This window comes from Triturus cristatus, chromosome 3_2 (genome assembly GCF_964204655.1).
Source record: "Triturus cristatus chromosome 3_2, aTriCri1.1, whole genome shotgun sequence".
Lineage (NCBI taxonomy): Eukaryota > Metazoa > Chordata > Amphibia > Caudata > Salamandridae > Triturus > Triturus cristatus.
The window spans coordinates 990,485,173-990,502,557 of NC_140584.1; the positions used below are offsets into that span (position 1 = coordinate 990,485,173).

General features: G+C 44.5%; 1 protein-coding gene across 1 annotated transcript in view; it reads right to left on the reverse strand.

The window, feature by feature from the left end:
- LOC146858950 (ras GTPase-activating protein 4-like) overlaps nucleotides 1-17,385 on the reverse strand; it is a 436,965-nt gene that overhangs the window by 14,296 nt on the left and 405,284 nt on the right. The window contains exons 17-18 of the mRNA XM_085649601.1: nucleotides 6,318-6,455; nucleotides 1,305-1,440 (exon numbers count right to left, since the gene is read on the reverse strand). Coding sequence (XP_085505727.1) covers nucleotides 1,305-1,440; nucleotides 6,318-6,455 — 274 coding nt within the window. The remainder of the gene's footprint in view (nucleotides 1-1,304; nucleotides 1,441-6,317; nucleotides 6,456-17,385) is intronic.

The window sequence follows — 17,385 nt, forward strand, 5'->3', positions numbered from 1 at the left end:
TGTCCTGCAGATGGCCAGTAAATATTATCTGTAGGCCGCAGCATCAAGAAAACATTTGTGTCAGACACTTTACAAAGAAGAGTAATTTTAGCTAAATGTAATTTGTATGTACTATATTTATTTTTTTATCTAATGTGTGATATACAATTTTCTTTTTCAAAAATACAAATTTGAGATCTTTGCTTAAAACTTTATGGCTCAACTACCTGGTTGCACCTTTCTTGTACATTCAAACCTTGCTAAACTCTCTCTTTACCAAATTCCGACCTCTTTGGTGTCATCAACTACATCCTGTTAGGTGATGTGGCCTGACTCCTTATGCCTTAAATTCTTAACTTATCATACCACTTCAACCAGTAAATGGTGATCCATCGAAAAATTGTTCTACCGCTCTGGGACCAGCTCCTCCTACAAGCTAAATTTAGTACATTTGTCTTCCATTGTAAGATAGACTGCAGAGTTCTCCTTATTGACAGACAAAAGAAAATCTGGTTGTCTGTTCCTCATTTTCTAAAAGTCTTCCCCAAAGAGATGCTCTTTTCTTCCTTTTTGCGAACGATGACTAAAGGGCTTTTAGCAAATGGGCCAAAATGTTGTTTAACTGGCTAAAGATGGAAGGGCTCTGTGCCTTTTTTGAGATCCGATATTCACACTAATTCCTCATCATTGTATGTACCAAAAAAGTACAACTTGTAGAAGGAATTGTTAACACTATATGTATCCATTGAGTACTGTATCTGTTTCACTTGAAATATACAACAAATAGTTGATTTCACTTTATACAACTATTACACTTCCATTTATGTTTCCAATATTTGGCCTGTATTAATATGACTTTGCCAATTGTTTCATCACATCAACTGGTGCATCATAGGATGCAGACCTTACGGTTTGTCTCACGAGGAAACAAATGTTTACTAACACGCTAATCTGCATCACTATGCAGCCCACTGGTAACTTAAAACCACAAAATAAAATGAAATGCATCCCAATGAACTACACTTGTTGATAAACTCCAGACTCTTTTTTGGATCAGCTCATTTTGGTAGCAGAGTCCGACGGTGTGCATGTGCCTGATGTGCTTTCGTAGTGAGTACATTTGTTTAGCGCATTCTCACCGAAATAATTGCTTGATGCACTATCAATTGTGTGCTTCTGAACAAAGGGTACATATTTAATAGTTAAGAAATAGTTATGAAGCAATGAGTAAAGAACTTCTGCATTTTAACAAGGCACACTCAAGTGCTTTATGTTTGCAAGCTTTCATACACACAGAATGTCAGTCGAGGCACTGTGCCCTTTACCTGCTTTATCCTTCTGATAGCAGCAGCTCCACTTGTCACCTCTAAAGACTCCAGGATGATATGAGCACAGCATCTCTGTGTTGTTAACACACACTTTTCTCAGTGCTGACAACCACTGGTTCAATTCATTGACACACTGAAATTCAAACAAAAATGTTTGTTTAAAGGCAGGGTTGAAGCTCCTCTGTGCCTCGTCTATTAGGCATTTATCTAGCAAAATGCACGTATTTCGACCGTAAAAGCCAGAAACATGCATACCTTTCCCTCAGGAGGACTAGTGCATGGTGCAAGGAACTGTGAATTGGATACTTGCATCACTCGGCATGCACTAGAGTGCTTTCACGTCCGGTCTTATGTGATCATCCCCATTGACTGGACTGTGCACATTTCTCAATGATCCAGCAACGGGGTACATGGTGCTCAAGGCATTTCCCCAAATAAGGTCATGCAGGTGTGTACAATCCACATGTTTTCTGTGAGTTTGGTACTCATTTGCAGTGACTTATTATGGGATATGTGCTCCACCGTAGTTGTGATCTCCGCAGTAGCAGCGGTTGCACTGTAAAATGGTGGGGGAAACTTTGCAGCCCTGGCGTTGGAAAGGGCTTGTGAAGACGGCAGTCCAACGGTCGGTCCGACCAGCATCGTAATGAGGCCCTATGTTCATTTGGTGATGTGTAATAAATTGTTGAGCTCTGTGCACATCCCAATGAGTAGTTTGCAACATCACTGGTACCTAGTATGAAAACATATTTTTACCCTGGCAATTTCAACAGTGAATAGGGCGAGAACTGGACGTAGATGGAGCACTTACTTAGCCAGAAGAGCAGGGTTGAGTCACACTTATATAACAATACAAAGTAGTCCGCAGAGATGCTGCCAGGATTGGGTCTGACTTGGGCATCAAGGAGATATTTTTCTTCAGGAGTTCTCAACTCAGATGATTCACAAGTACTGAGTTCACAGACAAACATCAAAGCAAAGAACTGCAGCAGTCAAGTTGGATGACTAGAAGACCCCACATTCACTCAGTCTCAGCTCCTGGCTACATCAACAAATGTAATATAATATCTATGTGCTGGGATAGAGGTAATAGCTAACTCCCAGACACTTAAATAACACTTATACCCATTAACAAAACTCTCAGTTTCTCTCCAGTGATCAGCAACTCATTTATGTTTGCCAATGGTATACTGACAAACAGTGGAGCAGAAAACAAAGATTTACGTGTTAACAAATCTTGGAGTGAAAGGATCTCAGAGAGCAACCACAATTTTATGACAGTTAATGTGTTACAAAAAATACTGTGTTGCTGTCTAGTAAGGAAGAGGTTAAAAACAGCGAAGGGTGGAGTAATGCATGAGTTAGGACACCTCCCACTTCTCTTATTTGTGGTCAACATGTTTTTGACAAGTGCCTACTTGTCTCATGCCTTTCTTCAGGCCTTAGAACAGAGGTTTGGGGATGGGCCCCGTGGTGGAGCAAAATTAATCTCAGGTGGAGGTTGGGTGTCAAGCTCCGGCCATCAGCAGAATATTATTAATAATGTATTATTCCCCCAGGGAACAGAGACAAACACAATGCTTAAAACAGTGACCGTGAAAGAAAACAGTGTGGCAGTGAGACGGTCTTTAATGGGCCATCAGTAATGTCTCTTTTCCACTCAAATCTTGGCTGCAAGTACGTGTCTTACTGGGGGCGGAGGGTGGAGGGCTTTGAATACCCCTTAAAGTCCCTCCCTTCATCCCTGATAATACTTTTACAGTTTTATAGAGTGCAGGCTGCCACTAGCCTGTTGGCAATTATGAATGTAATTGCATTTTAGAACAAGCATTTGTAAAGCCAATATGATAGCCTATAGAAGCTCCATTGGTTCTATTGGAGTGGCATTGTGTGGCATGGATTGGCATTGTGTGGAGTAGAGCGGCATTGGTGGAGTGGAGTGGAATTTGGTGGAGTGGAGTGGCATTTGGTGGAGTGGCATTGTGTGATGTGAAGTGGAGTGCAATGCTGCAAATGCCTCATTTTAATGCCTTGTTAGGGCTTGTTATCACCGAATAACTAAAATTAAAATTGAGTGGAGTGAAGTGGCACAGTGTGGCGTGAAGTGGAGTGGCACGGACGTGTGGCAGTGTAGCTAACCAATGCCTGAACGAGACCACAGTTCACTTTTAGCCCATTCGGCAAAATGTTTGGCTGAAGTAATAGAAAGTGATTTCCATAACAATAGCTGACTTAGACTTCTCTGAAAACCCAAATGACCTGAACATATTGTGAGGATAGTAGTTCTGCTAATCTCTCTAGCAAACTCTGTATGACAAATTAATATTAAAAGTGTGTACTCAACATTGTTTTAAATTTTTGCATGTCTTTTGTTATAACTTTAATTCCCAGACAGCCAATGGAATTAATGGGTGCAGTGTGTTTTAGCATGGTCCTCCACTCGAGAACCTGACAAACTCCATTAGCTTTAAAAGGGGACCACACCAAAGAAGAACCTATCTTTTTGTGATTTCTAGGAAGTGGAACTAACTTCATCAAGGTCTCAATAAAAAGGTAACTTAAGCAAAGTAAGACAGTTAACGCCCGATTTGTTCCTTCTTCTGCTCACAGCTTATGATTTTCACGATGCCATTTTCTTATCAATGCCTTATGTAATTCATCGGTCTACTACAGAAAAAACGTAAACGTCCCCAACTTTTATCAACCACAGTACTTCTAATCCATGTAAACACCATCTCTTTGTCTGGTACTGCTGGATCATGTTTTAGGTTTCGTATTGTGGTCACTTTCAAATACCCCTTCTTCCGATGGGGGGCAGACCACATTTCAAATAAAAAACAAGCATTGAAAAGGCAATAGGTCTCGCGTTTGATTAAGTTAAAGCCATTTGCTTTGCTAATGGTATTGTATAGCAAAGCAAATGGCTTTAACTTAATGAAATGCGAGACCTATTGCATTTTTAATGCTTGTTGTTTTAGTTGGCAGGTATGCGGTCTCCACCAAGTAGTGCTGACACCACCCACAGATAGAATGCTTCCATGTTGCGGAGCACTGTGGCTTCTTCAATAGCAGTGTTTGGAGTGATACATTCCATTATACAATGCTGCCCCTCAAGTTGGCACAGTGTACCTGGCCCACCTTCTCCAATGACGTTCCTCCAGGAGGCAAACTTCAGAATGGTAGTTTCGCCAGCAGCGTTGGTTCTTCTGACAAGCAATGTGGGAACTATGTGTCCATTTAACAGTGGTTTTATTCTCCTACAGGAAAATAAGCTGTTGATCCTACAAAGATGTGACGATTTCCCACTGCAATGGGCGGAGTCACTCACTGTCTGTCGGTGACTGCAGGAGGGGGGGGGGGGGCGGCATGTAGCCAGGTTAAATCACACCTGATATCAGGAGCTCAGGTAAGAGACATGAATGAATAGAACATCTCTAAAGCGCACTGCCACTTTTATGCGAGCATCCTGGCGCTATACTAAGAAGCACTGTAAACCTTGTCAAGGTACTTGAACAGATCAATTACATTAGGGCGTGACAGTGCATATGTTATGCCCACATCTCAGATGCTCAGTTGAAACACTAGGTACTATTGAATGGTGCAATCAACATTGGAGAGAATTAGTGCCCACAGACACCCCTACAAATTTGGGAGTTAAGGCGCTAGATGGTTGCAAGCAGTAATGTAGCCAGTGTGTAATGCGCCCTACAAAAAATAAGGAAATGGGCCCCTGGATAATGTAGAAATTATAAAATACAGCGATAAATTAGAGTTTAGAGGGCCGCTCTGGGCCCCGGTACCACAGCACTTGCTTATGGGGCCATGTGTTTGAAACACATGGCCCCATAAAGATAAGAAACCTTTTGCGACGAATGCAAAGCAGGCGAGGCCGTCCAAATGGGACGGCCAAAAAAGCCGAGCGAATATGTCACAAGGAGCTCTTTTCCAATGGCTGGCCACCGTTTAGTATAAACGGTGAAGCCGGCCAATGGAAAAGAGGGGCGGGGCTTAATGCCCCTTACGGAAAATACCCCATATCATTAAAGTTCGCCAGCGAGACTGCGCATGTGCGCAGCCTACGCTAGCGAGGCCTAATAACTATATTACATGCCTCTTTTCGTACATTCTGTAGAGATGGTGCTCATTTTGGCCAAACCAATTTTAAAAGTCTGCTTCCTTGAAGCTTTGTTTCTGATGATGCATCACGATCTGCTTGTTATACAGTGTTTATGTAAAATGAAATACTACTGCCATTCCGTGTTCTAAATTAAGAGCTAGGATTCCAAGGAGGACAGTTGAACACTGATTGTCTGAGGGATTTAGTGGTGAATAAAAATATTTAATTCCCCTCAAATTGTCATATTTAGAGGGTAGCACAAAGCTCCTACCTTCTCAAATACTTATACCCTGTAGAGCTTGGCAGAACTATAAAATGGGGAAAGTCTCAATGTAAGGCTTTGGAAAAGTCACTATTTGAAGTTACTTAAGTATGCTTACACCACCTTTTGCTTTAACATTACTAACCATTGGCCATTATTTTCCTTATACCAGTTTATGTCCTATAGGCTTCAATTTAGACTGAATACAACTTACTGGTCACAGAGTGCAAGTATTTGGGAAGGAGGCACAGTGTGGAAAAACCGACAGCAAGACTCTTGCATTGACACTTTTAGTGGGATTTGAACACGGATTTTACCTTGTCTCTTGTCAAGAGAGGATTTTAAACAAACTGATTATACAAATGAGATTTATGCGCGAAAAATAGAAAAATGAATCCTCTCACTAACCTTTAGAAAATGTTTGTCTAGTCAACTTTAAGTAGAGTGGCGTGTGCACATGATGCCATCAATCGGTGAGTCATACATGAGTATGATGTTGTAAATAATTTAGCAACTGGCAAGTTGCTACACCTTCCATACATTTCCACACCCTGAAGTATCATTAAACATGATTGGTCTACTATTAACCAATGAAGAAAGCTGTCCTTACAATATGTAAGTGAGAACTCACCTTGCACTGTAGATATAGCGCCTCCAGATGCCCCGGCTCCTCCGTGTATATAATTTGCATGACAAATGTACTTCCAAAGCTTTTTTCTTCTACTTTTTCAACCCCTCTGACACTCGATAAGGGAATGAAGGAGCTTTTCTGAAAAGATACAAAACAACTGTGCAGCACTGAGAGACGTGTGTTGAGGAACACTTGTAAAGTAGTGACTGAACACCTTGCTCACTGAATGCTTCACCTACTTACCGATAATCTTCATTACCCCAGACTGAAGTCCTTCCTGCTTCAGTCCGTACTCAGTGAGGCATTTCCATCTGTAGGCAGAGTGTTTTCAAGTTCTGGAATGTAATCCCAGCTTTCCTTTGTCCTTTTTCTACCTCTATAGTATGGTAGAATAACCTTCCTTCCCAAATCCATCCTCTGTACATAACATGAATGCAATTGGAGGTGCCATTCAGAAGGGAGGGAAGGAGGGACATGGACTAAGATGAGGTGGACTATGAATCGGGGAATGAATATTACTGCTAAGCAATCCAAGCATTACCCCTTCATCTTGTCCTCCTCGTCTCAGGCTGTATTCAGTGAGGATGTACCAAGTTTCAAACAAAAAATGCACCGACAATTACTGATGCAGAAAATGTGATGCATTAAATCGACAGTTACTTTATTGCTGTATGCAGAATCATAGAAGCAAAATTATCATTATTTGACCAATGCATATTGTAATGTCAGAGAACTGTGTGATGAGAGGACCATGTGGTGGTCCCACATATCGCCTGTATGGACGCCCCACCTACCTCAGCCCAAGTTCCAGAAATTGCTCGGGTAGAGCAGCCCTGTATAGACTGTGGAGGATCTTCATTCATCACCTTATAGGCCTGCGAGATTGCCTGACGCGCCCTCCTCCCCAATATCTGGGAGGAGACCTTCATGCCTTTATTTGCAGTGCCATAGAAAGAAAAAGTGACTGAGATCTTCAAAACTCTTTTGTACGTGACAAATAACTCGACAAAGCCCTTTTTAAAACCAGAGAAGAAGGAATTGTTTTATCGTCATCTGATTGTAAGGCAGGGAGAACTATTTCCTGAGAAAGATGAAAATAAGGTACCACCTTGGAAATGAACTTAGGATCCAATCTCAAACTTACCCTGTCTGGGAAAAAAAAAAGAAAAAAGATATAAAGCCAGGTCAGTCAACTCCCCACCCTTTTTGCAGAGGTAATAGCCAGCAAGAAAACCGTCCTTGCAGACAACCAACCCACATTAAAGTCCTCTATGAGTTCAAATGGGGGTAATTGCAAACCCTTCAGGACCAGAGACAAGTCTCAAGATGGAGCTGGAATAGAAATCGCTGGCCTCTTCAAACAAAAACGTTTTAAAAGGCCTCTGGCCAATGGTGTAAATACTTTACAGACTTGTTCACCTTAATGGCTGACCACTGAGCCGAGAGGGTAGAGGGCGCCAATCCTTGTAAAAAAGACATCCCTCAAAAATTCAAGCACTTGAAGAACATCTAGAAAAAAGGGATCAAAGTCTTTCAGAACACACCATCTCTGAAAAGACTTTCAATGCTTTTTTTAGGATGACAAGGTTGAAGGCTTCCTAGATTCTTGAATGTCTTTTGGCACTTCTAGGGAACAACCAAAGCATTGCAGACCTACCCTTTCAAAAGTCAAGCCATCCATCAGAACCACTTCAGTTGAGACAACAGCAGAGATGGAAACTGGAGTGGCGAGGGGTGAAGAGCTACAGGAAGAAATCCCCCTCTGGAGACAGCCATCAGGAGAAGAAAGCATTGACGGCGGGGCCAGAACAGAGCCTCGAAAATCACTGATGTCCTCTCCTCCCAAATCTTCTGAAGCACCTTTGTGAGGAGGGTAATCGGGAGGTGGGGGAGGCACACAACAACCCTGCCGACCAGGAAACTTATCAGACATTGACTAACCACATTTGAGGTTACCACTACTCTGAACAAAACACTAATAACATTGCATTTTGAGGAGAGGCAAACATGTCTATCCAGGTTTCTCTGAATAGACTGCAGATTTAATTGAATTCCCGAACAGTCAGGTGGTACATAACTGATGATGGGCGATTTTGACTGAGACTTTCAGCCCTGAAATTGCTCTGACTTGGAATATACACCACCTCATGAGCTAATAAATGTTTCTCCGCTCAGGCAAAAATCTATCTCGCCAAGTAATTCAGATGGTTGCATCTGGCACCGCCCTGGCGGTTCAGGTAACAACGGGCTACTTGATTGTCAGTTCTGACAACCACATTGGTGCTCTCGAACTAGGAGGAAAAAGCTTGCAGCCTAATTCAGACCATAGCCAGTTCCCTCTAGTCGGATGATTGGGCAGATTCCTCCTGACATAGGGGTCCTCTTTACTTCCTGTTCCCCTAATGTCACCCCCCAACTACAAAGGCTGGCATCCGTAGTTATCAATAACGGAGGGATAAGTCAGAGAGAAAACACCTTTTTTAGGATTGGCCTTCTTGTACCACCAAAACAGTTCTTCTCTGATCTGAGAGTTGACTAGTACAAGGGGTTTGAAATTCTTGGAGCTCAGAGACCAGTGGAGGAGGTGGTGATTCACAACTGGCTTGAGATGATAACGTGCAAAAGTTACTATTGCTGTAGTAGCTGCTATTAGTCCATGAATCCTCAGCCATAGTCAAGCAGTCATAGTAGACTAAGCCGACAGATAAGAGACCGCAGATTGAAGTGTTGTGATTCTAGACTTGGGAAGAAGCACACGTCCCACTAAAGTGTTGAATTGGGCTCCGATGAAGGTCTTGAGCTGTTTTGGATGAAGTAAAGACCGTTGAGTCTCTGTACTACATGTGTAACCAGCTGTACGCCTGCTTGTGCCTTAGAAACGGAGGACGCAGAAAACAGCCAGTCATCAAGATATGGAAATATAAAATATCCTTTCAATTGAAGATGAGCAACAACTGGCACGATTGCTTTCGGGAAAACTCTAGGAGAAATCACTAGCCCAAGTGGCAGAGCTTGAAATTGAAAATGCTTCATCGCCACTGCAAAGTGTAGATACTGCTAGCTGTCTTGATGAAAGGAAATGTAGAATCAAGCATCTTTTAAGTCCATTGTGACCAGAAAGTCGTTCTCTGCTATTAGCAGAATGATTGACTGAAGTGATACCATCCGATAAGTTTCTACCAAGATATACTTGTTGAGAGGTTTGAGAATCAGAATAAGATGAAACATTCCATCCGGCACTGGTACATGAAACAGTGTGGAGTAAAATCGTTGAGCTTTCTGATGTTCTGGGACTTGTATAATGATATCCTTCTCCAGTAAAGCGTGAACACCCATAAGCATGGCTTTTTGTTCGCTCTAGTCTTTTGGCAATGGGGTAGTAATAAATCAGTATGGAGCAGGAACACCCAGAAATGGAATAACATACCCCCATCTGATGATTTTTTAGTACCCAGTAGTCCATTATACACTCTTCCCACTATTGGATAAAAAGATGTACTCTTGCCCCTACTCTATGGCATAGTTAATGTTGTGACTGTCTTGGATCCTGTGGAGTAATGAGTTGGGCTTTACCTCGGAGCACAGCCCCCCAACCACTGGTGCGGCCTCAATAGGCATGCTTCTCTAGGGACTTAAATGGCTATCTGCTCAAGAAAGACCTATTTCCCATTGAAAGCTTAAAGGGCTGAAAAATCTTCTCCTCAGCTGCTTTATGTACCATCACATCCAAATCATCTCCAAATAGCCTAGGACCATAGCATGGTAGCTTTTGGATGACAGACCTCTGAGCTGAGAGGGTGAGAGGCTGGGAGCTTGGGGAGAGGGTGTGGATTAATGGCTAGGGTGGGCGACTTTGAAGCTGGGGAATCAGGATCGAGTCTGGCAGGAGGCTCAAACATTCTGTGATCCTGGGCAAATCACTTAATCTCCCTGTGCCTAAAAAAAAAATAATTAACGGGTCCTTCTGTAATGCAACTGGTGCTCATGTAAGGCGCTCTGATACCTTTGGGTCAAGTTTGCGCTATTTGTAAAAAAACTGCAACTGCTTCCAATTTCCAGGATTTCATCCAAAGGATGCAACGGCCAGAAATGGATTCCCCAGCAGTGGAAGTAGCAGCCCATAAATAATCAAATGAGACGTCTGAAAGAAACTTTGCCAAAAGTTCTATTTGTACAAAAATAGAGGTTTGATCATCATTAGCCTGTTTACGATCAAATAACAGCTGAAAATCCTTGAGGAAGACGTGCGTAGCATACGCCACATATGAAGTCGCTCGAATAGCAAGATTTACTGTGGAATATGTCTATTTATAAGCAGCTGTCCACAACATGTGGCAGTGTGGAGTCTCCTGATGCTAAATTAGATGTGGATACCATTGAAGCTAGTATCGTGTTCACCTTGGAGGTTTGTGGAAATTTCATCTTCAAAACCCTTGCAAGAGATATCTTTTATTCACAAATCTATGACTGGAAGCCGAATCCTGTCCTTCCATTCCTTCAAAATCATGCTCATTAGGTCACCATGATGTGGCAAATCATCTGCCTGTATGCCACTGATTTGATAATAAAAGCCATCTTCTTCTTAAGGTTTGCCCTCAAAGCCCGAGTCTCTAATGTATATAAGGAGATCTTTCAGCTAGGGACCTTGCACATATGTTCACTTTTGCTCAGAATCTGGATCATCAGCTTGATCCACCTTTTGCTTCTTGGCTCTGGGTTCCGCCAGGGCAGAGTCTTCTGCATCCTTTATCACGGACTGGAGATAAGCCCTGGAGATTTGTAACACCTCTTCCTTCCAAGGAAGTTCCAAATTATGTAGTTTCTCAGAAGACTTTCGTGCCTCCATAGCAGTTACACAGGATACCAGCAGCACAACACCGCCACCATATGCGCTAGAACAGCATCTTTCATACAGGGCCACAAGGAGTAGAAATCGCGCTCCTGCGAGACAATCCTGCATAACCCCGTGCCTCCCCGCGCCCAACACATTTAGAAACAGTGACGCAGTGCAAGGACATCACATGGGCTCCTTCAATGGGCCAATCGCAGATGCCGAAAAAAGCCTGCCGCCACAGCCCAGCACGTGAGTGGGAAGCATGTCAGCGGCCGGTGAGAACACACATCAAACAGGCAATGCGGTAAGCAAAGATTCATGTGCAAAGGAGACATAAATTTACAGGAGATGGGATTTAGGGAGGGAGGCTCTTCTACCTTACTACAGAAATAGGAAAAGACAAAGAAAAGCTGGGATTGTATTCAAAACTTGAAGACACTCTGTCTGGAGGAGAAAACATCTCCCTGAATATGGACTGGCACGAAGAGGACAAGATGAGGGGGTAATGGGTTGTTTCCAACTGCATGAGCATGTAACAAATGACCAACTAATAACATAAAAAACTAATTAATAGACATGCACATAAATAAGTAGCACATTTCCTTTTGGAATACAATATGTCGAGGTGAAGTAATAAAAGTCTTTGTAATTTTAAATGTATTTCTTTAGTTTACAAATGTTCATGTTCCCCACTACTGCCTTAGGGTTCTAAATGTTACTGTGAGGAAAATGGTTTATTATGTGGTGTGGTTAAGCAATGTCACAAGTAATAAAGGCACAGTTGTGTGTCTGGTCCCGTCTGGTTCATTTGTAAAACTTTCGCTGAGTCCTGGGTAACGGCAGATCAGAGCAGTCAGGCTTCATCAAGGGAACAAGTGTAAAGCATCAAGAAGGACCAAAACAGTTGAATAATTGGCACCTGGCACCATTATACCTCTTTTTTGTATATATTTAAAAAAATATCATGGTACCCCTCTATACAATGCACTGGATCTACTGTATATTTATGATACCTTGACATAAGAGACTGTCAGTGAATTCAGCGAAGGGTTATCCCACACCCTCGTTTCACTGATTTTCCCGACTTCCGACTTCTCTGTTCATTGGGACAGAGTCTTCCGTTATAAGCCACTCCCTCGGGAGAGTAGCGCTAGGTAATGTTTTCATTTACAACACGCAGAGGACGACACGAACACCGCTTCCTCTTTAAAGACGTAACTTCACCTTGAACGCACACTAGATGTGACAAGCTCGCCCATTGGGAGCGGCGCGCAAATAGGGGGAGTGATAACTAGGCACTCCAGTTTCACCAAGTTTGTATTGGACACTGGGTCCCACGGGGATTCGTAATGACGTATTACTCGAAAGTCAGGCCCGATCAGGCAACGAGATTGCCGGGCGCACTTTGGACACCGGATTCCACACGGGTGTGCCCTATCAATGGTAAATGCAAAAACAACAATTGATGGACAGAATGCAGAACAATGTCATACATTCACCCCAGTACAGAGATCTGGGCCTAAATCCATCGTTTTTTTGCTCACCATGCCATTCCAGTTTGAACCCAGCCATATGCAAATCAGTCTTGACCCTGTGCCCCATGGGAACAGTCCAGCCCGAACTGCCAAGCCAGGTCCTCCCTGGACTGGAAACAAGCATCCTAGGACCGGTTTCGGGCTTTCAGCCCTCATCAGCCAGGATAGCTTGATTCCAGTGGCATGGAGAGCAAGGGACTCACGTCTGAGCATACCCTTCCCACTCGGGGTGACAAATGCAAAAACAACAATTGATGGACAGAATGCAGAACAATGTCATACATTCACCCCAGTACAGAGATCTGGGCCTAAATCCATCGTTTTTTTGCTCACCATGCCATTCCAGTTTGAACCCAGCCATATGCAAATCAGTCTTGACCCTGTGCCCCATGGGAACAGTCCAGCCCGAACTGCCAAGCCAGGTCCTCCCTGGACTGGAAACAAGCATCCTAGGACCGGTTTCGGGCTTTCAGCCCTCATCAGCCAGGATAGCTTGATTCCAGTGGCATGGAGAGCAAGGGACTCACGTCTGAGCATACCCTTCCCACTCGGGGTGACAAATGCAAAAACAACAATTGATGGACAGAATGCAGAACAATGTCATACATTCACCCCAGTACAGAGATCTGGGCCTAAATCCATCGTTTTTTTGCTCACCATGCCATTCCAGTTTGAACCCAGCCATATGCAAATCAGTCTTGACCCTGTGCCCCATGGGAACAGTCCAGCCCGAACTGCCAAGCCAGGTCCTCCCTGGACTGGAAACAAGCATCCTAGGACCGGTTTCGGGCTTTCAGCCCTCATCAGCCAGGATAGCTTGATTCCAGTGGCATGGAGAGCAAGGGACTCACGTCTGAGCATACCCTTCCCACTCGGGGTGACAAATGCAAAAACAACAATTGATGGACAGAATGCAGAACAATGTCATACATTCACCCCAGTACAGAGATCTGGGCCTAAATCCATCGTTTTTTTGCTCACCATGCCATTCCAGTTTGAACCCAGCCATATGCAAATCAGTCTTGACCCTGTGCCCCATGGGAACAGTCCAGCCCGAACTGCCAAGCCAGGTCCTCCCTGGACTGGAAACAAGCATCCTAGGACCGGTTTCGGGCTTTCAGCCCTCATCAGCCAGGATAGCTTGATTCCAGTGGCATGGAGAGCAAGGGACTCACGTCTGAGCATACCCTTCCCACTCGGGGTGACAAATGCAAAAACAACAATTGATGGACAGAATGCAGAACAATGTCATACATTCACCCCAGTACAGAGATCTGGGCCTAAATCCATCGTTTTTTTGCTCACCATGCCATTCCAGTTTGAACCCAGCCATATGCAAATCAGTCTTGACCCTGTGCCCCATGGGAACAGTCCAGCCCGAACTGCCAAGCCAGGTCCTCCCTGGACTGGAAACAAGCATCCTAGGACCGGTTTCGGGCTTTCAGCCCTCATCAGCCAGGATAGCTTGATTCCAGTGGCATGGAGAGCAAGGGACTCACGTCTGAGCATACCCTTCCCACTCGGGGTGACAAATGCAAAAACAACAATTGATGGACAGAATGCAGAACAATGTCATACATTCACCCCAGTACAGAGATCTGGGCCTAAATCCATCGTTTTTTTGCTCACCATGCCATTCCAGTTTGAACCCAGCCATATGCAAATCAGTCTTGACCCTGTGCCCCATGGGAACAGTCCAGCCCGAACTGCCAAGCCAGGTCCTCCCTGGACTGGAAACAAGCATCCTAGGACCGGTTTCGGGCTTTCAGCCCTCATCAGCCAGGATAGCTTGATTCCAGTGGCATGGAGAGCAAGGGACTCACGTCTGAGCATACCCTTCCCACTCGGGGTGACAAATGCAAAAACAACAATTGATGGGCAGAATGCAGAACAATGTCATACATTCACCCCAGTACAGAGATCTGGGCCTAAATCCATCGTTTTTTTGCTCACCATGCCATTCCAGTTTGAACCCAGCCATATGCAAATCAGTCTTGACCCTGTGCCCCATGGGAACAGTCCAGCCCGAACTGCCAAGCCAGGTCCTCCCTGGACTGGAAACAAGCATCCTAGGACCGGTTTCGGGCTTTCAGCCCTCATCAGCCAGGATAGCTTGATTCCAGTGGCATGGAGAGCAAGGGACTCACGTCTGAGCATACCCTTCCCACTCGGGGTGACAAATGCAAAAACAACAATTGATGGACAGAATGCAGAACAATGTCATACATTCACCCCAGTACAGAGATCTGGGCCTAAATCCATCTTTTTTTTGCTCACCATGCCATTCCAGTTTGAACCCAGCCATATGCAAATCAGTCTTGACCCTGTGCCCCATGGGAACAGTCCAGCCCGAACTGCCAAGCCAGGTCCTCCCTGGACTGGAAACAAGCATCCTAGGACCGGTTTCGGGCTTTCAGCCCTCATCAGCCAGGATAGCTTGATTCCAGTGGCATGGAGAGCAAGGGACTCACGTCTGAGCATACCCTTCCCACTCGGGGTGACAAATGCAAAAACAACAATTGATGGACAGAATGCAGAACAATGTCATACATTCACCCCAGTACAGAGATCTGGGCCTAAATCCATCGTTTTTTTTGCTCACCATGCCATTCCAGTTTGAACCCAGCCATATGCAAATCAGTCTTGACCCTGTGCCCCATGGGAACAGTCCAGCCCGAACTGCCAAGCCAGGTCCTCCCTGGACTGGAAACAAGCATCCTAGGACCGGTTTCGGGCTTTCAGCCCTCATCAGCCAGGATAGCTTGATTCCAGTGGCATGGAGAGCAAGGGACTCACGTCTGAGCATACCCTTCCCACTCGGGGTGACAAATGCAAAAACAACAATTGATGGACAGAATGCAGAACAATGTCATACATTCACCCCAGTACAGAGATCTGGGCCTAAATCCATCGTTTTTTTGCTCACCATGCCATTCCAGTTTGAACCCAGCCATATGCAAATCAGTCTTGACCCTGTGCCCCATGGGAACAGTCCAGCCCGAACTGCCAAGCCAGGTCCTCCCTGGACTGGAAACAAGCATCCTAGGACCGGTTTCGGGCTTTCAGCCCTCATCAGCCAGGATAGCTTGATTCCAGTGGCATGGAGAGCAAGGGACTCACGTCTGAGCATACCCTTCCCACTCGGGGTGACAAATGCAAAAACAACAATTGATGGACAGAATGCAGAACAATGTCATACATTCACCCCAGTACAGAGATCTGGGCCTAAATCCATCGTTTTTTTGCTCACCATGCCATTCCAGTTTGAACCCAGCCATATGCAAATCAGTCTTGACCCTGTGCCCCATGGGAACAGTCCAGCCCGAACTGCCAAGCCAGGTCCTCCCTGGACTGGAAACAAGCATCCTAGTACCGGTTTCGGGCTTTCAGCCCTCATCAGCCAGGATAGCTTGATTCCAGTGGCATGGAGAGCAAGGGACTCACGTCTGAGCATACCCTTCCCACTCGGGGTGACAAATGCAAAAACAACAATTGATGGACAGAATGCAGAACAATGTCATACATTCACCCCAGTACAGAGATCTGGGCCTAAATCCATCGTTTTTTTGCTCACCATGCCATTCCAGTTTGAACCCAGCCATATGCAAATCAGTCTTGACCCTGTGCCCCATGGGAACAGTCCAGCCCGAACTGCCAAGCCAGGTCCTCCCTGGACTGGAAACAAGCATCCTAGGACCGGTTTCGGGCTTTCAGCCCTCATCAGCCAGGATAGCTTGATTCCACTGGCATGGAGAGCAAGGGACTCACGTCTGAGCATACCCTTCCCACTCGGGGTGACAAATGCAAAAACAACAATTGATGGACAGAATGCAGAACAATGTCATACATTCACCCCAGTACAGAGATCTGGGCCTAAATCCTATCAATGGTAAAAGCAGGCCCCTCCCTGCACTTTACCAATTAAGGGCACTATTTATAAACCTTCCCTATCCAGACTCACTTGTCACCGGGGAGGAGAACAGTATACAGCTAGGTGATACCGCGGAGAACACACCTTGACGAAGTAAGGCGATGGGTTATGAGTGGACGTTGGATGCCTGTACAGGAGGATGTCTTTTACGTTTTTCTGTCTTTTTTGTTTGTTTCGGCCAAACCATGCTGCCTAAAACTGTTCTTTATATGCTTACCTCTTCAGGGTTTGACTACAGGGGTTCTCCTTTACTTTCCCCTCCCATGAAGTACATAGGGTTAAGGCTGTAGGTAAGAAGTGGGAAATAATTCTCCCCTGTGTTTTTATTCACATGTGTATTCACGTATGTCAGTCACGTGTTATACACTTGCACCACGCGCACTTAAAAATGTGAGTAGTGGATTTTGTCTTTTCGTGAATGACCTCCATACCTAACGGTTACTGTGTATGTGTTGTTTATTTATTTTTCTTTTTTACAGGGTACTTATGACCCATAAAACAGCAGAGAGTGACTAAGGTCACCCCACCGCAGATTTTCTCTAACCACAGTGTTGGTAAGTGTGGAGCCCTGTATATATTTAAGTACTAAGGTCCTGATGAATGCCGAGTACCTCTGTTGACATAAGGCAGAAACATGTCGACCCAATTTCATACGGCGAGGGGATAATAACTCTCCCAATTTCGCCGTTCACCTGTTTTTATATACCATACAGTCTCCTAGATCATTAAAAAGTAAATGAGGTTACTGTAGTGGTTTTTAACTTCACT